The sequence below is a fragment of the Dama dama genome, chromosome 15 (assembly GCF_033118175.1).
Source record: "Dama dama isolate Ldn47 chromosome 15, ASM3311817v1, whole genome shotgun sequence".
NCBI classification, from domain to species: domain Eukaryota; kingdom Metazoa; phylum Chordata; class Mammalia; order Artiodactyla; family Cervidae; genus Dama; species Dama dama.
Genome location: NC_083695.1, coordinates 89,541,085 through 89,564,538, shown reverse-complemented (window position 1 = coordinate 89,564,538; position 23,454 = coordinate 89,541,085). Strand labels below are relative to the sequence as shown.

Below are 23,454 nucleotides of genomic sequence, written 5' to 3'. Positions count from 1 at the left end.
TATGTTCTTTCCAGTAGTCATATACGGATGTGAGTGTTGGACCATAAAGAAGGCTGAGCGCCGAAGAATTGATGCTTTTGAACTGTGGTGTTGGAGAAGACTCTTGAGAGTCCCTTGGACTGCAAGGAGATTCAGCCAGTCCATCCTAAAGGAAATCAGTCCTGAATATTCATTGGAAGGACTGATGCTGAAGCTCCAATACTTTGGCTACCTGATGGGAAGAACTGACTCACTGGAAAAAACCCTGATGCTGGGAAAGATTGAGGGCAGGAGGAGAAGGGGATGACAGAAGATGAGATGGTTGGATGGCATCACCGACTCAATGGACATGAGTTTGAGCAAGATCTGAGGGATGGTGAAGGACAGGGAAGCCTGGCGTGCTGCAGTCCGTGGGGTCACAAAGAGTTGGACATGACTTAGCAACTGAACAACAATAAAAGAAACATATCTCTTCTCTTTCTTTAAATCTCTTTTACTTGCCTATTTAAAAAAACAAAAAAAGCACAGCCATGAAGAAATATTTCTCTACTATGAGAAAAGCAACCACCAGTACAAGCCGACCCTGAAGCCTGGAGACGGGCAGGAGGACGTGGGGGGTCTCGCTGCAGCAGAGCCAAGGGACCAGTGGCTCCAGCCAAGCGGCAGCGTGTTCAGGAATGTGGGGCGAGCACCCTCAGATCTTCTGATTTTTCAAGAGAATCCAGAAATCCAGTTATTTTACGTAAAGTCTCCCAATTTTTAAAACGGCCTCAAAAAAGTTTAAGATCTTGCGTGGACCCAATACCTGCTCTCGAATGGAGCCTAAAGGTGGCAGAGCACAGGCTCTGGGGGGCTCTCCTGGCCACGCCCGCAATGACTGATGGGGCGACCGTGGCTCCCCTCACCTCCCTAGCCTTGATATACCCATCTGTAAAATGGCAATGATGCTGCCTACAGCTCGCAGGGTTGTGGTCAGAATTAAACATGGTGAACTACAGAGTGCTTCACAATGGCCAGCGGCCAGATAAAACGTCCCCCTCGTGTCTACTGGAATAGCCACCCCCATCCAGCAGGCAGAGGTGGGAACTCCCCAGTCACCAGAAGCACCTAAGTGTGGGAAAGGCCTCCCCAGAGGTGGCCACAGAATTTCTGCTCTGTGCGCGAAGCTGGGGTCGGGTTTCACAGCACCCTTGTGACTCTAAAACCCTAGTGCTGCTTCCATGGAGGACAGAATAAACCTGCACTGCTTTCTGGGAAGCAACTTGGCAACACGCACCAAGAACCTCAAAAAGTACACATCACCGAAATGCCAGAAAGAGGCTGATCACGGCCTTACTCAGGGAGAAAATCAGAAACAACCTACAGCAACTACAGGAGAGCCTGTAAGAAAAGTGAATAGGAATAAACTCGCCACAGAGACGTCTACTTATTATATGGAAGTGTTAGTCACTCAGTTACACGGGCCCCTTTGCGATCCCGTGGACTGTAGCCCTCCAGGCTCCTCTGTCCATAGGATTCTCCAGGCAAGAATACTGGAGTGGGTAGCCATTCCCTTCTCCAGGGGATCTTCCCAACCCAGGGATTGAACTCGGGTCTCCCACATTGCAGGCAGACTGTCCACCCTCTGAGCCACCAGGGAAGCCCTGTTGTATGGAAAGTGGTTCACAAAATATTCAGTGAACAACTAAAACCGGGTGACGGAACTAGGTCGAGTTAGGTACTGAAGCAGTGAACACACCCACGTGTAGTGACTTCTGCAAAGAAAACTGCTTGGAAGGACACACACCAAAATGCCGACCGCTGTTTCCTCCTGCGGTGGGGCTGAAAACACTGTTTTCCTCTTATCACTCATCTGTATTCAACAGTTTTTCTTCAATGAAGATGCATTGTCTTGGTGATAAAAGAGGTTAAGAGAAATAATCAACGCAGTGTTTTAAAAGAGACGGTGAGGCCCAGGCTGCAGACTCGGACAAACATGCTGGTGACAAAATGACAAGTCGACAGACTGCTCCACAACCAGAGGTGTGGGGCCCAGACGAGAGCCCACAGGCCCTCTCGAGCCTGCTCTCACTGCTCGGGCGTCCGTCTCCTTGGCACAGCCCATCAGCCCTGGGCCGTGTCCTGTGACAATGACCGAAACTCGGCACGGCCACCCTGATCTCCAGGGGTCTCCTCTGCAGTGACCCACCCCTGCCCCCGGCCACTCCCAGACACTCACAAGGAAGCTTGACCAACCAGCTGAAGACCAGGTCTCTGCTCAAAAATTATCAAAAGACAGGGATGACAAAATGAAGGAAAAAAGCAAGAAAAGGAGAGGGAAGGAAGGAGCCGCACTGCGTCCACCCCATGCCCAATCTTCCCAGCTTCTCTGCTGATTCCTTAAGTCTGAGAGAACCAAGGAGCATCGCCCAGGGTGGCCGGAAGTGACTCCCCTCCAGCCGACTTACCCTTTTCCCAGTGAGAAGAGCACGGGCTTTTCCAGCTCCATGAGCACCTGGAAAGCTTTATTCATGTTTCGATAAGAAAAGCCTTCTCCGGCGTCTGCAATTACAACACAGTTTGGGTTGGACGTGTCGATCTGATCAAATTCTGAACGGACTCCTGGAAAGAGGGAGAGAGAAGGGTTCGATCCCTGGGTCAGGAAGATCCCATGGGGGAGGGCATGGCAATCCACTCCAGTATTCTTGCCTGGGAAATCCCATGGACAGAGGAGCCTGGTGGGTTACAGTCCATGGGGTCGCAAAGAGTTGGATACAACCGAACGACTTAGGAATAACCACCACCACCAAAGTCTGCAAGTGACTTTGAGATGCATCAAAAAGATAAAGATGGATAGATGGATGCAGGGATGGGGAGATGTATAATGAAGAAAACATAGCAAAATGTCATTGGTAAAGTCAAGGTGAAGGGCAAACAAATATTCCAAATAAAATTCTTTCAGCTTTGCCATCTGTTTGAAAATCCTCATAACAAAAGTTGGGGGCGGGGGTTGGAATTCATCAACAATGAAACCTGAAAAGATTCAAGGTCTGAAAAGACAGGGACACTTATGCAAAACACAGATGCAAGAGTACAGGTGAAGAAGGGCATCTGGCTTCTTCTCGAGCGCCAACATCTGCCTGTTCAACTCACTGATGAAAGACGTCTTCAAGGGGAACACTGAGTTTCCCTCTCCTCTCTGGTGGGTGCGCCCCAACCCGCCCCTCTGCCCCTGCCCCGGGGAGGGGAGGATTTTCTCTCTTAAATCTTTCTGTTACTTTAAGGACCTGTTCTAAAGACACTGGCAAGGATCCCAGATCACAGAGGAAGCATTTCGAGAAAAACAATTTCTAAAGGCTGGGCATGTCGCCCTCGACTGGCGCCAGAGCTGTGGACTTGGCCTCCAGACCTTCAGGGAGCTCTCTCCATTTCTGGGAGGCCCCTACCCCTGTCCGGGGGAAGAAAAGCGTGCTTGCCTCTGCCACAGGTTTGTAAATGACAACGTTGTTTCTGTGCAACGACAGAAAAGTGTCCTGAATTCCGAAGCATGTACCGTCTCTTCTTTTTAAATATTCAGAAGGCACCAGGTAATACTGTTCTTTCTTCTTCATTTCAGCAAAACTCCCAGCTGAGGGTCAAAGGGACTCTGTCCTCGCCTTCAGACTGATGTTAGCAAGTAAACCTGTGCCATTAGCCAGAGCATGGGGCTGGTTGTCACAAATACGGTTCCGAAACCTACAGACCTAGCTTTGCATCTATTCTATTTGTCTGTCTGTCTGTCTCTCTCTCTCACACACACAGAGACACAGACCCCAGAGGCTAACATCTTGCCCCCGTTGACAATTTCCTGCCACCTTGCTCCATCCTGGATCACAGAAAACAGATTCAGGGTTTTCCTGCCTCCAAGGAGCCATATGGACCCTGCCTCTGACCACCACCCCACCCGACCCCAACCCCCAGGCCCGGGATGATGCCAGGATGGATGGGGCCCGGGTCCCAGCAGGGAGCCCCTGGGTTCCACCCCAAGGCCCACAGGTCTAACAAGGGCCAGGTGCTCCCTCTGTGTCCTCCCCAGCCCCCAGCTGGAAAGGGGGTGCCTTCACCCCGCCTCCAGGGCCCAGGGGGCCTACCGTCATGGACAAGCAGGTGTGGCCGCAGACCTCGCTGCTTCAGGATCAGGCAGGCGGCGGGGGCCGGGGCGGTCACCTCGCCCTCGGAGACGTCGAAGCCCAGCCGTCGCAGCAGCCCCACCAGATCCACCCGCGACTTCTGCGACTCGTTGGTGCAGAACCTGACCTTCAGTCGGGACCGCTTCAGTCTGCAGAGGGGAGAGAGGCGGTGGGGGCTGTCAGCAGGCAGCCCGGTTGCCCAGGGAAGGGTCTAGACAGGTGCTTCTCCGGGGGAAAACAGTCCAGAGCAAGCCGGGTCTCCACGGGCCCCTGAGCTGGGCCTCGACAGCCTCGCCAGACCCTGGGGTTTCTGAGCTGAAGAAGACCCTTCTCATCCTCGCTGAGCTCGGCGCACCTGAGACGCCCCGAGTTCCCACGCAACCTCTGCTTCTGCCTGGGACACGGCCATGCCCCTCCACCCGGGACACACCTCCTCTTCACACGAGCCAATCCGCCCACCTCCTGGGACCCACTCGACACCTCCCCGCTCCGCACCGCACTGCTCAGCCTGGTGGAGTCCCCCTCTGAGCAGCCCGGCCACCCCTCTGGGCCCTCCCACCCCAGTGAGCATCTCCACTGAGCATCTGAGCTGACCCCTGAGTATCTACATTTCCCCAAAATGCAAAGGCCGAGGGACCACAGGCCGAGGTGTGCCATCTCGCTGCTGTCACTGAAGACAGGTCTGCCAGACGGAGTCATTGGGTGCACGGGCGAGCTAATGGGATGAGAGCCGGGGATGCCCACGGCGTTGGCAGCTCCGACAGCCCGTCCGGGCTCACGGGAGGCCCTGCAGCCCCGCGGCACCCGGGCCAGCTCTGTGAAGGCAAAGTCACAAAAGCCGGTGCCCAGAGAGAACCCAGGGAAATAACACTGAGCCCTTCGCCGACAGCGACTGAGCGCCTACTCACGGGCCAGCGGGGCTGGGTACTCGGACACGCCGCGGTGCCCGCAGGCGGGCCCTCTGACCCTGGAGTCCTCGGTTGGTGCGTGAGGCGGGAGACCGCACAAAGGAGGGGTACAGGGGTCAGGACGAGAGAGGGGATGGGAAGGACCAAAGAGGCGAGGAGACAGGACGGCCAGGGAGCGTGGGCAGGTCAGGAGGCCTCCCCGCGGAGGAGACGGCTCTGGAGCTGAGACTGGAAGGGAAGCCAAGAGACAAAGGAACAGGGACCCCTAGAAGGAGGGGGCCCTGCAACAGTCGGCGCTGCAGGTGAGGCCAGGCCCCAAGCGAGGGGGTCAGTGGGCCGGCTACCCGGCCTGGTCCCGAGCACACGGCCCTCCCTGGATGAACCCCGGGCCATGGCGTGGGGACCCTCAGATTTGGCATCTGCTGAGAGCATGGGAGGGGCTGTGGAAGACACCAGGCCGCTAGTCAGGAGGTCCAAGAAACCCTAGGGGACAAGGGGAAGGGTCTGTCCAGCGTCCTCTTCTCCGACCCTCCGGGCGGCGCTGCCCCACTCTGCCTGTAGCCTGCTTTTCTTTCTGACGCTAACCCGTATCTCCAATCCATCGCATGTTTGCATTTGTTCAGCATCTCTCTCCCGGACTCACGTGCTCCATGAGGTTAGGAACGAGGTCTGAAGGGTGGGCCCACGGCAGGCCCCTGACAAGTCTTTGCTGAATGACTGGGTGATGGCAAGTCCAGATGACATCTGGTGAGAGGCACCCTGCCTTGGGACCACGCCTACTACTTCCCCCGAGGGTGCCCCGAGCCTGCAGCCGCCTCACTTCACCCCACTCGGTGGTGAAGACACGCATTCCCACGTTACGGTGAGCCTCCAGACCTACCAAGCGCCTGAGCCGACAGGCGAGACCTGGGAAGAAATGTCAGGTCCTACTGACAGCAAGGCGAACAAATGCAGACGGAGAGGCTGACAATGTTGTGTGATCAGCAGCCCAGGTTTCAGCCCTTTCTCAGTATTTGTCTTTCCTAATCAGGGGGTTATGAATTATCAATTACGCTTAGTGGTTAATTGCCCTTCATAAAGACAGCTTTTGTATTTTTAAATTAGGCAGTTAATATATTGTAACTAATAGCATCACCTTGTATATTACGGGCAGATCTTCCACTGATTGGCGCCTGGGATGTGCGATCCGCACCCAAGTTAATGGAGCAGTTGAGGGAAGGAGGCAGCGGGTGCCGGGGGACTAATTATTGCTAATGGATTACGATGTGACCTTCTCAGAACAGTGAGCAATTGGTGTGACGGTGAGATGACAGGACCTCGCAGCTGCTATTCCAAACACAGCTCTGATGCCCGTGAAACACAGGTAAACAACAGAGCTCACTGCAGACCGCTCTCCGCCGACACACGACATACGCTTACTGAAGACGCACTGCTTTAAAATCAAAAGGACTCAAATGGAGAAAGTAACATGGAAACCTCTACACTACCATATGTAAAACAGATAGCCAGTGGGAATTTGACATATGACTCAGGTGGGATGGTGCGGGAGGTGGGAGGGAGGTCAGACGGAGGGGACACATGTACACCTGTGGCTGATTCACGCTGTTGTATGGCAGAAACCAACACGATATTGTAGTCATCCTCCAATTAAAAATAAAACGAAATTACTAGTTTTAGGGCTGAATCAGCCCCCGGACAGCGGTGGGAAATGCTCGGGGAAGGCCCCTCACTGCCAGTCTGTCCTGTCACTGACCACACCCTCTTTTCATTTTCTGGCATGAGTCCCAGGTCCTCTCTTCATTTTTCTTAAATACTAAAAGTAACAAGAGTACTGGTTGGATGGATGCGTGCATGCTCGGTTGTGTCTGACTCTTTGCAAGTCTTTGGACTGTACCCTGCCAGGCTCCTCGGTCCATGGGATTCTCCAGGCAAGAATACCAGCATGTGTTGCCATTTTCTCCTCCAGGGGATCTTTCTGACCCAGGGATCGAACCATCGTTTCCTGTATCTTCTGCATTGTAGGTGGATATTTTTTTTTAACCACTGAACCATAATAATACTAAAGTATTATTCATTATTATTAAAAATAGTAAAGGATGAATATGTTACATTCAGCCTTGCCTTGGGGGTCAGTATCAGTGATCTGATTTCATCCTCAGCCCTTGAGAGCAGAGTGCCCTGTGGACACCCTGTGTCCCCCACATGCACCCCCAGGGCCAGGAGCCTGGAGCGCAGGAGGCTCTAAGCACCTGCCATATTGAGTCTGCGAGCTGTGGAGGCAAGAACCAGGAGCCCCGTCCCAGGGATGAGAAAACAGGAGCTCCGGGAGGCAGACACCTGAGAAGGTCACCCCACCCTCCATCTCGTAGGCTGACCCCCTCGGGAGGTAAGTGAAGGTTAGGAGAGGATGGAAGGGTGGGGCCGGGACGCGACAGGATCACAGCCACAGACGCCAGGGATCCCTCTGTGACCACAGAGAGGAGGCCACGTCAGGGCACAGCTGAAGCCGGGAAGAGGGCTCCCCACCACCAGAAATCCACCCTAGAGGCACCTTGATCTCAGACGCCCAGACTTCAGGACTGGGGGCAGATAAACCTCTGTCGCTGAGCCCCCCATGCTTGTGGTACTCTGGTTCCGGCAGACTAAGGCCGTGGAGGAGCCAAAGCCTTGGTGTCTCTAAGAGGGGTTGCTGCTTAATATCAGATTCAGCCTTAGACAGCCTGGAACACATAAACCCAAAGTCAGGAGAGCGGGAGCCAGGTGTGGCTTCAGGGCCGCAAGCCCTAGGGACGCCGGCACCGGGCTGGGCCTGGCTCCAGGACAGGCCAGGCCACCCCCGACCCCCAACACCCCAGGACCCTGGGGACAGAGGGCCTACCGCAGGGCCCCGGCAGCCAGAGTGGGGCTCTGGCCAGACGTCCCCTCTGAGACCACAGCCACGTCCCCAGTCTGCTGTGCCTCCCAGGAACCGCCCCCCCCCCCCCGCCCTGCCCCGAGCGGGTGGGGACTTGCCCCTACTTCCTGTCGGCGCACCGGCTCTTTGAACTGACCTTTACCTCCTCCCAGAGGCCGGGACAAGCTCTGAGTGACAGCCTCGCCTGATGCCATTACCGAGCATCACATGAGCGGATCCCTTGCAAATCACCTTGGACCTCACACATCTGCTAGCTGTCGGCATCTGCCAGGGGCGCTCACCCGAAAATAATGGAAACCCTCTCATTATCGCTCGGGAGCAGGTAGAGCGCTGGGACGATTACTGGACATCCTGGCTGACCTTGGCACAGCTCCACCGCCCAGTGCCCTCTGGGCTCGTCAGAGAGGAGCTGGACAGCGGCAAGGAGGCTGCCCTGGGTAAGGCCCCTCCGAGCTCAGTCCCCACCCGGCCCCAGCCACCTCTCACCTTCATCTGACCCCGAAGGCCCTCGCATCACCCTGAGTCTTTGCCGTCACCCATCCCCCATGGCAAATCCTACGCATCCTTCAAAGCCTAGTTCGTATGTCCCTTCCTTCAGGAAGGCCCCCCAGACTTCTGTCCCCGCCCAAGCAGAGTCTGTCCTCTTCCCTCTTCGCTTTCACAGCTCTAGAAGCACAGCAGTGCTTTTCTGTGAGAACCACTTAAGTGACCCAAATTCTCATGGAACCAACTCATTTTAGCACCCAGAGAACCTCGGGAGGGCTCACTGCCAATCTTGCCCGTGGGCAGCACTGCTTCAGCGTCTATTAGGTTTAGGGTTGGGGTTGGGGTTAGGGTTAGGGAAAGCACAGTGGAGCCTGATGAGTCCAGATGGGTAGACCGGAGGACGGGCCTTTGCACAGGGATGCAGGGCAAGTCATGCCTTCCTACAGCCAAGGGACAAATGCATATGAGATGCTCTAATACTCAGCGGGAGGCCAGGAGGTCAAGGAGCGACCCAGAGGGGCTCCAGGGTCTGATGACTATGGGCTGTGGCACCTCCACAAGCTATTTCTTCTCTCTGGGGCCCAGTTTCCTCATCTGGAAGATGGGATGATAACAGCCTCACGTGCTGAAGCTCCAGGGAGATTTTCGAGGTGCCAGCTTGGGCCTGGCCCACGGTCAGAGCTCGCTCAGGCTGTGCGGAGAACATCGGCCAGTAAGTGGCCAGCAGACAGGCTCCCCAATCTCGTTCCCGGCCCCCCTCCCTGCCCCCACTGCCCAGAGCAGGCGGGCCCTCCCCCACTGCACTCTAGCCACCCCATCACCAAGCAGAGAGGCCCCCCATGGCTGGCAGGCCCTCCCATCTGCCGCTCCTACCACCTGGGCCTCCCAGGAGCAAGGGCTGGGTCCTACTGATGGTGGAGGCATGGGGGGTATGGGTGGGGTCTGGAAGGCCAGGCTGATGATGACTCCAAACCTTACTCCCACCCCAAGGAGAAGGACCCCTCACAGGATGGTGAAGGAGACGAGGCCTCAAGCTGGGTGGGCTCCTGGGTGGGTAGGGAAGGCAGCAGGCTGGCAGGTCAAACTTGAAACGATAAACGAGGGTAGAGGATGGTGACTCCTCCCGACCACAGAGAAAACAGAGTCCACGTCCTCTGATTTACGTGCCCCTGGGTTGGTCTTCATGGAACAACAGACTGTTTCCAAATAGGGAAAGGAGTACATCAAGGCTGTATATTGTCACCCTGCTTATTTAACTTCTATGCAGAGTACATCATGAGAAACGCTGGGCTGGAGGAAGCACAAGCTGGAATCAAGATTGCCGGGAGAAATACCAATAACCTCAGATATGCAGATGATACCACCCTTATGGCAGAAAGTGAAGAAGAACTAAAGACCCTCTTGATGAAAGTGAAAGAGGAGAGTGAAAAAGTTGGCTCAAAATGAAACATTCAGAAAACTAAGATCATGGCATCCGGTCCCATCACTTCGTGGCAAATAGATGGGGAAACAGTGGTAACTTTATTTTTGGGGGCTCCAAAATCACTGCAGATGGTGACTGCAGCCATGAAATTAAAAGACGCTTCCTCCTTGGAAGGAAAGTTATGACCAACCTAGACAGCATATTAAAAAGAGAGATATTACTTTGTCAACAAAGATCTGTCTAGTCAAGGCTATGGTTTTTCCAGTAGTCATGTATGGATGTAAGAGTTGGACTATAAAGAAAGCTGAGCACTGAAGAATTGATGCTTTTGAACTGTGGTGTTGGAGAAGACTCTTGAGAGTCCCTTGGACTGCAAGGAGATCCAACCAGTCCATCCTAAAGGAGATCAGTCCTGGTGTTCATTGGAAGGACTGATGCTGAAGCTGAAACTCCAATACTTTGGTCCACCTGATGTGAAGAGCTGACTCATTTGAAAAGATCCTGATGCTGGGAAAGATTGAGGGCAGGAGGAGAAGGAGACGACAGAGGATGAGATGGTTGGATGGTATCACCAACTCAATGGACATGAGTCTGCATAAGCTTCGGGACTTGGTGATGGACAGGGAGGCCTGGCGTGCCATGCGGTTCATGGGGTCACAAAGAGTCGGACACGACTGAGTGACTGAACTGAACTGAACTGGGCTGGTCTTCACAAGAGCTGTGTGAGGTCCACAGGCCCACCCCGGGCTGAAGTCTCTACCAGGGACCATCTTCACATCCAGCGACCTGGAGCCCTGCCCTGAGACAGGAGAAACAGACCAGAGGGGAGGAAGGTGGGGGAGGGGAAGAGCATGTCCTCCACATCCCCGCCTCCCTGACCCACACTGCCTGCTCTGTGCCCCCATCCCAGGGGCCGCAACTCAAGACACTATTTGGTGGAGAGAAGCCCCTCTTTCGATAAAAAATGGCCACAGCTGCAGATAAATGAATCTCTGTGATTCGGGTTTCCAAGAGAAGGAAGGGACACCCACAACACCCCGGGGGGCGCTCATTATGAACTGAAACCTGGGCAGCAGCGCCCAGTCAAGACCCTCAGAGAACAGGAGTCCCCGCTGCCCCATCTCTCGGCATCCAGATCTTTGTTACGTGGCAGGGCTCCGTGGCAGCGCCAGCCACTGTCTGACATTGAGATCTGTGGCTGCTTCCCTTTTAGAAAGCCATGGAGACGGACCGCACACATTCGGAAAACTGAAACATGCAAAGGGCCTATTTGTTCCAAGGACTCGCTATTTTATCATAGGGTCACATGGGAGCCCGTGCGTAGAGCAGGCGCAGTCCTGCAGCAGAGAAATCCAGTCATTAAAAAAAAAAAGAAGGGAAAGGAGGGAGGTGGTGGGGAGAGGGAGTAAGAAAGATAAAGAATGAGGGACGGAAGAAGGAAGGAAGAAGGAGGAAAAAAAGAAAAACACCGTCATTCTAGCACGGGGCAGCCACCGTTGATTCTGGGAGGAGCCCGGCCCAGCTCCCCATGTGCCCAGATGAACGGGCATCAGCTCGGGGTCAGGGAGCTGCCCTCCAGCTGGAGCACTGACAGAAGGGCTTCTGCCTCTTGAGAAGGCGGTCTGGCTTCCCAGCTGGGGTCCCGGACCTGCACTACGCACATGCCCTTGGCCCAGGCATCCCTGGGCCAGACTCAGGGGTCTGAAATCCCAGCCATGAAATGGGGTCACACCCAGCCTTCCAGGTCTTCAGGGGGGAGGGGCACAGCGGGCCCAAGAGGAGCCCTACGTCGTGCTGACATCGCCAGGGCACCGTGAACAGAGAGGCGCTGTGAACAGAGGGGCGCCGGGAAGGCCTTTGCCAGGAGCACTAGCTGGGCCTGCTGCACCTCCCCCTTCTGTCCACCAGAGCAGACCTTTCGGCCAGCCTGTGACGACCAGCTGCGGGGTCCCTGGGGGTCCCTGCCCACTCTCCAGCTGGCCCTCTGCTGGGCACAGTGTCGTCAAGAGTCCAGGCAAGAAACGAGAGTCCAAAGTCTGGACGGAGAGAAGAGATAGAACACAGAGGCGGTGACGCACGCAGGTGGCCCTGGCTGAGCCTCCGTGTGGGCCAGCCAGCCACTGACCTCAGGAGGACAGTGGGGAATGAGGGGACAGTCAAATAGATGTCGGGCAAGCCCAGAGCCAGGGTCCTTACAAAACAAGCGGCATACCTTCCCCGCCCGGGGCTGGGGCTGGGCATTCCCCCCACCGCCCCTCTTGCCATCTAGTGAGTTCTCGCTCTGACTTGCCTGAGCCTCTGAGCTCTGATCAGAGAGCCACACCGAGCTCACGCCATCGCTTTACTAGTTACTGATAAATGAAATTTAGAATCAGATGCACGGAAATCCGCAAACCAGAGAAGACTTGGAGACTGTCCAGTCTAGTGGTTCCTTTCACTGAGGGGGAGACTGAGGACCAGAGGGACATAAGCCGCTTAAAGGACACGTCTTCAGGAGCCAAGGGGTCTGTGGACCACTCCCCAGCCTTGGACAGCCAGCCGCCAGTCAGCTCTCCCCTGATGTGGCTACCGGCTGGGCACGGGCTGGGCGCTGCAGAGGCTGGGTATTCCTGGGGTAAGAGGGCCTCAGCTCGGGAAGCAGACACACCCACAGCACCTCCACCAGCCTGTCCCTGTGTGAGGCCAAGGCTTGCCACCTAACCCTCTCCCACCTCAGTGTCCGCCTCTGTAAAATGGGTCACCGGCAGAAGCCACTTGACAGGACTGTTCTGAAGCATGTTGCAAAAGCTCCGTGAGTGACGACGCTGGTGACAAAGACAACCTCCCCTCTGGCAGGCCCAGGGCTGGGTACCGGGGACATTCAGGCCCTCAAGGCAGGCAGCTGGACAGGAAGCCAGATGCTCAGGGCACCTGGGACTGCAGATGGAGCAGGTGAGCTGGGGCAACCGATAAGAAAGAGGGCAAAGTTCAACCAGCCAAGGGAGCCGGGGGTGAACCAGGGCTGGCTGTCCTGCCAGACGTCCCTGTGACACCCAGGCTGGACAGCCCCAAGGGCAGTTACAACAGCTTCCAGGAATGAAACAGACGCACAGAAAGCCTAAGGAACTTGCCGGAGGCCACATTACAGCCACATGCTGGGCTGGGACTTGGACCTAGGTCCCCACCGGCCAGAGCGAACTCCAACCTTCTTGGGGGTGTTGGCACCTGCCCGGGCAGGGGTGCTGACCCCCCGCTCTCAGAGCAAGTCCCAGCCCCGCCCCCCTCCATTTAGGCACTGAGCGGGACTGTTCACAAGAAGGAAGCCCCTCTGGCTCGTGAAGATTAAACTGTAGACGTTATGCAACAAGCACTGGGCCGGGGAGGGGGGCACTGTGCGCTCGGCCCCCCGGGGCCCCCAGCTCTGAAGTCAGCCCATGACAGCAGCACGGCCACGGGGCATTCCGGACAAACGCCCCTTGTCCAAGGTCCAGGCTGACTCAGCGGAGCTGTTTCTGGCGTAAATGAACTCAGAACAAGCGGCCTGTCCCCTCTGAGAGCCTCAAGAGCCCCTCCGGCAGATGCTGGGCCACACCTGGGGGATGGGGCGAGGAGACACAGGGAGCCACCTCCGGCTGGCTGTGTGCGTGGGGTCTGATGGAGCGAGCGGGGTGTGGTGGTGCTGATCCTCAAGGAAGCCGAGCTTCAGACAAGCCCCTGGCCCTGATCCTCGGGCCCTAAGGCCTGCGGGGCGGGGCCTGACTTTTACAGGGTCGCAGGACTTGTGTGCACATTTGGGAACACCGGCCGCGGGTCTGTGAGTCCCGGGTGGCAATTGCTTTATGAGGCTGCCCGGCCAAGGCGGCCCTGCTTCCTTCCGCCGCCGCGAAAAGGCTGGGCTGAGGGGGACCCTGCAGCTGTGCTTTAGTGCCCGAGACAGGATGCAGTAAACACCCCCCTCCCCGGCTTTCACATGCAGATGCCTCGGGGCTCCCTTTGTGCGGGGCAGCCCCTGCTGTGCCACGCCCTGCCTCTGAATGGCTCCCCTCGGGGAGCCCAGCTGCCCAAGAATGGACTCCAATAAAGGGCCTGCTGGAGGCCCCAGGCAGGTTACAGATGTCCCGGGGCCACGCCCACCACAAGCCCCGGGGCAGTAAGTGGGCCCCACCTGGCCCACCCTGTGGCTCCAGGAGGCCTGGACCTCCTGCTCTCCCATCTGGGACGCCACTGGCCCAGAGGACAGATCCAGAGCCCAGCTTACACGTCACCGGTTCCACGTGGCTGGGCTCCCCAACCTCGGCTCCCATCTCCCCGGTGGTTCAGTCTCTCTCCCCTAAACTTGCCTTCTGGGCGCTGTTTATGCTGCCCTCCCCAGACTGGACGGTCAGCACCCACCCTGGGAGCAGGGACTTCCATCTGCCCCACTCACTGCCCCTGTCCCAGTGCCTCCAGCTGTGTTTCTAGCATGAAAGAACGTGAAAGGGAAAGTGTGGGTCGCTCAGTTGCATCTGACTCTTTGTGACCCCATTTGCTGTCCACCAGGCTCCTCTGTCCATGGAATTCTGCAGGCAAGAATACTGGAGTGAGTAGCCTTTCCCTTCTCCAGGGGATTTTCCCAACCCAGGGATCGAACCCAGGTCTCCTGCATCTGCAGGTGGATTCTTTACCAACTGAACCACCAGGGAAGCCTAGTATAAAAAGTGAGAAGTGAAAGTTGCTCAGTCGTGTCTGACTCTTTGCGACCCCATGGACTATATAGTCCATGGAATTCTCCAGGCCAGAATACTGGAGCGAATAGCCTTTCCCTTCTCCAGCGGATCTTCCCCACCCAGGGATCGAACCCACGTCTTCCACATTGCAGGCAGATTCTTTACCAGCTGAGCCACCAAAAAGAGCACTTGACAAATATGTGAAGGAAGAAATGAACAAGTGCATCTTTGATGAGAAGCCATGAAGTACTGCAGGGAAAACTGGGGCTTGGAGTCGGGTGGGTGGGGCTTCGGGTGCGGAGGAGGTAGTCCCGGCTCAATGACTTTTTCCATTTGTGCCAGTTTCTGAAACTCTCTGAGCCTCAGGCTCTGCTTTGAAATGGGCTGATTGTGAAGGTAGCTTGTGTGGTCAAACGTCCACCTGGGACATCGCAGGCCTCCCGTCCATCACCGGTGATGCTATTATTGTGGTCCATATTGTCTTAAAAGGACTTCCCTGGTGGCTCAGTGGTAAAGAATCTGCCTGCTAATGCAGGAGACTCAGGTTCCAACCCATGGCAACCCACTCCAGCATTCTTGCCTGGAGAATCTCATGGACAGAGAAGCCTGGCAGGCTAAAGTCCATGGGGATGCAGAGTCGGACACAACTTAGTGACTAAACAACATCATCTTACAAAGCAGAGCCTATACTCCCCATGTGCTCTGTGTCCCCCAAAAGGTGGGAATTTTTTCAAAAGCTGAGGACACCTGTCACCACCGACAGCTAGGAAGAGGAGTGGCGAGTTGCTTCCCCCGCTCCGGGGTTTCCAGACAGAAGGTGCTGTTTGGGGACCCATGGCTCCGCCGTCATGGAGGCAAACACCCCCCAGGGTCCCGGGGACCCTATCACCGCTGGGGCTCTGCTCTCACCCCAGGAACTTCCTCTGAGCTCCCTGTGACTTCAAAGCCAGCCTCGCATATCAAGGAGCCCAGAGAGGGCAGGGTATGGCTGCAAAACAACTACAAAAAGTGATGCAAGCCCAGCGGTCTCCACCGAGGCCAGCAGGGCAGGGCCTGCTCACCAGGAGAGCCTGTTCTTGGCTCAGCCACTACGAGAGGGAAAGAGTGTCCCCAAGCCTGACATCCCCAGGGACACTCCAGGAGCCGGCAGGTTTTACTGGGGAGAGGATCCACACACACTCGCCGCCAGGAGGGTCTGGACACGGGGCTCCGGCGGCCCCCATAGGAGGGCAGGGGCCGCTCCCTTGGGCCTGAGCGTGACCAGTTGGCCATGGGAGACCTCGGCCTGAGTGGAGGGGCCTAGTCTTTAGAGAGAAAAGGATCTCAAGCCAGACAGTGCTGCAGTGTGGGGTGGGGGAGCCAGGTTCTGTGGATGCTGGGCTGCTAAGGGGCTGGTCAGGGGAAAACCCACCCGAAGTCTGTGTAACTGGGAGCACGGGGGTGAGGTGGGCGGAGGGAGAGGAGGGGCCACACAGGTCCCTTGGGAAGGCCCTGGTGGGTGGGGAAGAGTTGTGGGGACGTGGTGTTGTCCTATGCCAGGGGGCTGCAGGGTGGTTCAGATCTCCAGGCCTCCTTCTCCAGGCCCCTGGGCAGCAGGATGGTCAACTGCAGGAAACAATCCTGTGCTCTGTGGGGAAGGCACCTCCCTCCTGCAGCTGGGATGCATTTGAGGGCTACTTGTATAGCCTGTTATCATATGGCTGCTAGACTGATACACTGTCACTGCTACCAAAGACAGTCCAGTTAGACAAATCAGTTGAATTAAAGCAGGCCAAGACAAAAGGAGGATTCCCTGGTGGCTCAGATGGTAAAGCGTCTGCCTGCAATGTGGGAGACCCGGGTTCGATATCTGGGTCAAGCAGATCCCCTGGAGAAGGAAATGGCAACCACTCCAGTACTCCTGCCTGGAAAATCCCATGGATGGAGGAGCCTGGTAGGCTACAGTCCATGGAGTTGCAAAGAGTTGGACACAACTGTGGGACATCACTTTCCTTTCCTTTAAGACAAAAACCTCCCGGAGGTCTGTTGGGGGAAGACACTAGTCCAAACCCTCCGTGGTTAACGGAGCAGGGTCAACCCCCTTAGAGTCACACCCGGGGGTGGGAGACAGACTGTGGGACAGTGTGTCGAGGGAGGGGAGCATCACCCAGGGAGGCTGCTGGAGAGAAGACCCCATCCTTTTTCAATACCCGTGTCTCCCTCAAAGGACCCTACGCTCAGGTCCAGCACAGAGAGTAGGAGTGGGGCAGACCTAGGTTCCCATGGTCCCTGGGCCATCCCAGCGGAGACCTGGCGAGCCCTGAGCCGCAGTGGCTTCAGCTGATCGAGGGAGACAACAGCCGCCTCCCGGCAGTGGGCGATGAAGCGACATGGACACGAATGCCCAGCACAGAGGAAGCGCTCCCTGAAGGATCCCTGGAGCCATTGGCCCAGGAAGGGTGCACCCAGACCCATGCTACTGGCTGGAAAGCAAGGGCTCGCAATCAGCCCGACCTCCTCCAAGGCTGCTGCTGAAGCCACTCCATGCTCCCTGGCAGAAGGTGGACGGATGGGACTGAGGCTCTCTCCATATCCTTGACCTCCTTTACATCTCAGGTTTCTAAAAGCAAAAACGACCTTGCGAAGATGCCAAGGACTCACAAACCCACGTGTTTGTAAGGAATGGAGCCACAGGGACTCTCACATACACCACTTTGGGAAATGGCCCGACAGCATCTTCTAGCGATGATTATAGGCCTATCTCAGGGTCGGCAATTCCACCCCTGGGTCTGTACCCAGCATAAACGCATCCATGCATTCACCAAAGACACGTTCTAGAATATTCGTGGCAGCACTATTGAAAATAACTGAAAATGGGAAACTACACCCCCCTCAGGAGAAGAGATGAGTATTTTTCTTTAATGTAAAGATGCTTTTAAGTGGCCCTGATTTTAAAATAATTAAAAGCACATACAACAGGAATTCCTATATGAACGTGGGAAGTGAGATTTAAATGGCACACTCCTGGGGTCTATCGAGAGCTAGGCACTGCATCAAGAGCCGTCATGGAGCCTGCCTGCAACCCCCTCTGGCCCCTCTCCATCCCATCAGATGCTGCAGTCCAACACCGGAGCCGTTCTCCACTTCATCTTCTCCCTGGACCCCACAATACCCCATACATCCAGTGGTCCAAGGTCCCATTGGTCCTGCTCCCAGAAGGTCTCTTGAGTTCACCCCCCTTCTCTTCATCTCCACCCGCTAGCCCACACCCCTTCGTGTCTCCCTGGACCACACAAGGATCTCGCAGCAGCCTGCTTCCCTCTTTCCTCTGGAGCCCTGCCGTCTGCCCCACCAACACCTATTTCTGCGCTTTGCAGACAGAGATCTTCTTAAAAGAGTTGGTGGGGGTGGGGGTAAGGAAATGTGGCATTTTTTCCAGCTTTATTGAGACAAAATTAAAAAAAATTCCTTTTTTGGTATCCTGAACAAGAAAATACATCCACGTGGCTCAAAAATGTGTAAAAATGTTTCTATACCAAGTTAGCCAGGGAAGAGTCTTGTTCCCACCCCCTTCCTACAACCACCCCAGCTCTTCCCATAGTGAAGTTCTTCCCTCCAGCTTCTTTATGCAAACCTACCAGCAGGAATACATGCTTGCATTCCTACCTTTTCTACCCTAAAAGACAGCACAGAGCACATCCTGTCTACATGGGACGCCTACAAGGCAGGGGTGCTCATCCTTTTTATACAGCACAGAACTTCTCTGATAGACTGAGGCTGTCACACTGCCCTTGTGATGGACAGTTGAGACGTTTCGAGTCTTTTGCTATCTCACAAGGCACTACCACAAACACCCTCCCACCTATCTCATTTCTCATGTATGAGGCAGATGCTAATAGATAATGCCAAATGCATCTTCACAAGCAATATAAGATAAACAGTCTAGATTTTGAGGTGGAGCTACAAAGTTGTTCTCCCACTCCAAGATTTCAAAGGGAATCTCTCCTGTTTTCACTTGGTACTTGTATAAAACTAAACTGTTAGTTGCTCAGTCGTGTCTGACTCTGCAACCCCATGATCTGTACCCTGCTAGGATCTGCCTGTAGTCTGCCAGGCAAGAATATCAGAATGGGTTGCCATTTCCGTCTCCAGGGTATCATCCTGACCCAGAGATTGAAGCCGGGTCTCCTGCTCTGCAGGCAGATTCTTCACCATCTGAGCCACCAGGCAACCTGGTACTTTCACTTTTTATATTTTAATTTCTTTAAAACATAAATCAGATCCCATGATACTCTTGCCTAAAATCTTCAGTGACTTTTCCCTGCACTCAGGATGGAATCCAAACAGCTCTGCCCGACTCTCAAGGCCTGCTGTAGCCAGGCTCTGCCACTCACCAGTCCTCGCTTGCTCGTCAGTTCTGTGAAGGGGAACCTGCCAAGCTCTCTTCTTCAGGTTTTGAAGCCACTGTTCCCCCCAGCTGGAAGGCACTTCCTCCCTCCCTTCACCCTGATGGCCCCTCTCACTTTGTGCTTCTGAGATGCCAATGGCGATTACAAAGCTCGGGTCCAGAGGTGCCATCAGCAGTCCTGGCAGTGTCCTCGGTGCACAAGACTAACAGGCAGGATGCCCTCCTACCGTCTAAGCAGACGGTCAGTGCAGTCCAACCGAATCATACTGCTGGCCACAAATGTAATTTAAAGTTTTCTGGTAACCACAATAACAAAGATCAAAAGAAGCAGGTGGAATTATTAAATATATTTTATTTAGCCTAACATATTCAAATTACTATCATTTCAAACATGTAACCAATACAAAATGATATAATGAACTTTTTACATTTTTCTCACTAAGTCTCTTTCTCACTTATATGCAAAGTATATCATGAGAAGTGCTGGGCTGGATGAAGCACAAGCCGGAATCAAGATTGCCTGAAGAGATATCAATATCATCAGATATGCAGATGACACCACCCTTATGGCAGAAAGTGAAGAAGAACTAAAGAGCCTCTTGATGAAAGTGAAAGAGGAGAGTGAAAAAGTTGGCTTAAAACTCAACATTCAGAAAACTAAGATCATGGCATCTGGTCCCATCACTTTATGGCAAACAGACGGGGAAACAATGGAAACAGTGACAGACTTTATTTTGGGGGGCTCCAAAATCACTGCAGATGGTGTTGCAGCCATGAAATTAAAAGACGCTTCCTCCTTGGAAGGAAAGTTATGACCAACCTAGACAGCATATTAAAAAGCAGAGACATTACTTTGCTAACAAAGGTCCATCTAGTCAAAGCTATGGTTTTTCCAGTAGTCACATATGGATGTGACAGTTCGACTATAAAGAAAGCTGAGCACCGAAGAATTGATGCTTTTGAACTGTGGTGTTGGAGAGGCCTCTTGAGAGTCCCTTGGACTGCAAGGAGATCCAACCAGTCCATTCTAAAGGAGATCAGTCCTGGGTGTTCATTGGAAGGACTGATGTTGAAGCTGAAACTCGAATACTTTGGCCACCTGATTCGAAGAAGTGACTCATCTGAAAAGACCCTGATGCTGGGTAAGATTGAAGGCGGGAGGAGAAGGGGACGACAGAGGATGAGATGGTTGGATGGCATCACCGACTCAATGGACATGAGTCTGGGTAAACTCCGGAGTTGGTGATGGACAGGGAGGCCTGGCGTGCTGCAGTCCATGGGGTCGCAAAGAGTCGGACACGACTGAGCGACTGAACAGAACACTAAGTCTTTGAAATCCGTGTAGACTACACACTTGGAATATCTTAACTCAGACTAGTCCCATTCCAAGGACTCAGCAGCAAGCAGCAGGGGCTGCCCTGATGGACAGTGGAGCAACTCTAACCAGCAGAGCCCCACGATCGCCCAGAGCCCGAAATGCCTCAGGGTTCTCCAGGTGCCCGCAGTGGGGTCCTGGGTCCCGGGGGCCGGCCCTCCGCCTGCCCAGAGGGGCGGGGCCAGAGCAGCAGCAGGAGCCCCGCCCCGTCCCCCGCGGCCCTCGGGACCCGGCTGAGCGCAGCGCCCGGCGCCCAGCGCGACCCACTCACCTCGCCACCGCCTCCACGGAGCCGGCGATCGCCGCGCCACCGCCCTCACCACCGTCGTATAACACGCCAGAGATGTCCAGCAGCACCCCGCGCACGCCGGCCAGCCGCTCGCTCCACGCGGCCATCTCGGCCAGCCCCGCTGCAGCTCGGGCCCCCGCGTCCCAACCGGCGGCGGACGCTGCGGCCGCGCAGGCCGCGCAAGGCCTCCTGGGAAGTGTAGTCCCGGTCCCTGCAGGGTGGGGCGGGGCTACGGCTGGAGGGGTGGGGCTACGGCTGGAGGGGTGGGGCTAGAGTGGGCGGGACGGGGAGATAGCTAGGAAGACTAGTGCGCTTACTCCCCACTCCCCGACACGGGAGTCCTTTAACTGGAGATCCGTGGACAAAGGTCAGCAAAAGCCGAAAAGCAAACCCCCCGGGAAATAGCCAACCCCCTTGAGAATTAGAGCAATGCAAGTTGAGACAACAAGGAGGCAACTATATAAAAGGAGCAAAAATGAATGAGAACAGGAAAAGACTCTGGACGGTATTCCCACCCTCTGGCCAGACCGTAGTTCTAAAAGCAGGGGCGATATTTGGGCGCATTGACTGGACAATCCTGTGCCCCTGAGAATCAGTGGTAAGGAAGTGAACCTAAAAGCATGTCTGCAGTATGAGCTGTGATGCCAAAACAAGCTGGAAGACAGGGACCAGAATTGCTCAAGAAGTAAAATGGCTGCTGAAAGAAATAATGTGCCATCAAAAGGGAAGACTAGGTTATGGAACATGCTTGTGTTAGAGCATTATATGAAAAAGCAGAATGCAAAACTGAATGTAGGGACTTCCCTGGTGGCCCAGTGGTAAAGAATCTGCCTTGCAAGGCGTGGGACACAGGTTCGATCTCTGGTTAGGGAGATAAGATTCCCACATTCCCGGGAGCAACTAAGCCCGTTTACCACGATGAGAGTTTGTGCACCCCCTCGGTGTGCCCTGTGGAAAGATCTTTTGTGACACAATGAAGATCTCACATGCTGCAACAAAGATCTAACACAGCCAAAGTAATAATTAATTAAAAAAAAAAATGTAGACCCCTGCCTGCAAAAATAAGGATGCATAGGAATAAGGCTGAAAAGGAAATGGGAATATTGCAACATGTTTGCCCAGTGAGATTTTTGGATGAATTTTAAACATTCTATTTAATGTTACATCATTTTTGTAGTAAGTAAAAGTTGACAGAAAAGGGGAAGAATTTCCTCAACCACACCTCTGACTCAAGTGTTTAAACTGAAACTTGAAAAAATTTGACTTCTCTTGGCTTGAGTTAGCTTTAAGTTTTCAAAAGAAGACCATATTTGGATGACTACTTTGTTTCAGTCTCTGGAGTTACAGAGAGGATGAAGAATTCATCAGAATCTTAGAACTCGAACCCAGTTCAGTGAATCGTGCATGTCATGTTGGTAAGTTTACTGGGGAGACTGTAGCCTGCTGACCTTACAGGAGTATCCTTCCTGCTCTTCGGGAATTCACATTCTGATTGAGGGAGAAATGAATATGAGACCTTGGGTTTCAGCTGGTAAAGAATCTGCTTGCAATGTAGGAGACCCCGGTTAGATTCCTGGGGTGGGAAGATCCGCTGGAGAAGGGATAGGCTACCCATTCCAGTATTCTTGGGTTTCCCTTGTGGCTCAGCTGGTAAAGAATCCGCCTGCAATGCGGAAGACCTGGGTTTGATCCCTGGGTTGGGAAGATCCCCTGGAGAAGGGAATGGCTACCCACTCCAGTATTCTGGGCCGGAGAATTCCATGCCCTATACAGTCCATGGGATCGCAGAGAGTTGGACACGACTGAGCGACTTTCACTTTCACGGTTCTTAGTTGCAGACAGTAGAAACCACTCCAGCTAGGAGGGCATGTTCACACAGGGCATTAAGGAGCTTGCAGATTTCCAAGGGGACTGGGAAACCAAGCTCAAGCACTGCACAGCAGAGAGCTATGCAGCTCTGAGAAATGCCCAGTCATGTGGTTCTTAAGATGACAGGGACTGACAGTACTGCCCCCAAAGAACCAAACCTATGCACATTTCCCTCAGAAGATTCTCTCTTTTCATTTGTTGGCTCCATTTCACTTTCACCATGTCTGGCTTGGTGGAACCTAGTCCAACCTGCAAGGGAGTCTGGGAAATGTAGTTTTCGCCTTCCTGATCCTGGGGTACAGGAACTGAATGATCTGGATAATCTACCAGGACCATAATGAGCCATGCATCATCAACATGTTGAACTTCAACTCTCTTGACTCAGTGGGTCCCACGGGTACACGCGTGCCTGCGTGTGTCTCCTAAGTCGCTTCAGTCCTGTCTGACTCTTTGCAACCCTATGGACCATAGCCAGCCAGGCTTCTCTGTCCATGGGATTCTTCAAGCCAAGAATTCTGGAGAGGGTTACCATGCCCACTTCCAGGGAATCTTCCTGACCTAGGGATTGAACCCATGTCTCTTACCTCTCTTGCATTGGGAGGTGGGGTCTTTACTACTAGTGCCATCTGGAAGTCCACCCCCGCCCCACTCCACAGGTGCAGAAGGGTCTAAAGTATGATCTTTACCTTTGAGTTAAGACTGGGCAGAGAACAAGAGGGACACGTTTAAGGCTATGGATCAAACATGTGGCCAGTACCAGTGAGTGACAGACATAGCCAAGAGGATGGACTCTGTGGGCAGTGGAGGGCAGCAGTGGTTTCTGAGCAGCAGGGCAGCCTGAAGCCTGACTGGGCTTTAGCTTCATGCCAAATAGGGAGGCAGGAAAAGGGCACTTCTGCCTGTGGGGGTGAGCCCACACATACTTCTCCCTCTCCCACTGGCTGGGCATGACCTTGGGCAAATAGCTTTCTGTATCTGAGATTATGGAGAC

At 54.4% G+C, this 23,454-nt stretch overlaps 1 protein-coding gene across 5 annotated transcripts in view; it reads right to left on the bottom strand.

Moving 5' to 3' along the window:
- The window catches only part of LHPP (phospholysine phosphohistidine inorganic pyrophosphate phosphatase), a 119,508-nt gene extending 98,759 nt beyond the window's left edge, over nt 1–20,749 (bottom strand). For 4 of the 5 annotated variants that reach the window (XM_061162870.1, XM_061162868.1, XM_061162871.1 and 1 more), the window contains exons 1-3: nt 20,577–20,749; nt 4,089–4,276; nt 2,427–2,580 (exon numbers count right to left, since the gene is read on the bottom strand). In XM_061162870.1, the coding sequence (XP_061018853.1) occupies nt 2,427–2,580; nt 4,089–4,276; nt 20,577–20,701 (467 nt within the window). In that variant the 5' untranslated portion in view covers nt 20,702–20,749. The remainder of the gene's footprint in view (nt 1–2,426; nt 2,581–4,088; nt 4,277–20,576) is intronic. The other variant, XM_061162872.1, reaches the window with a different exon arrangement.
- Nucleotides 20,750–23,454: the final 2,705 nt, after the last annotated feature.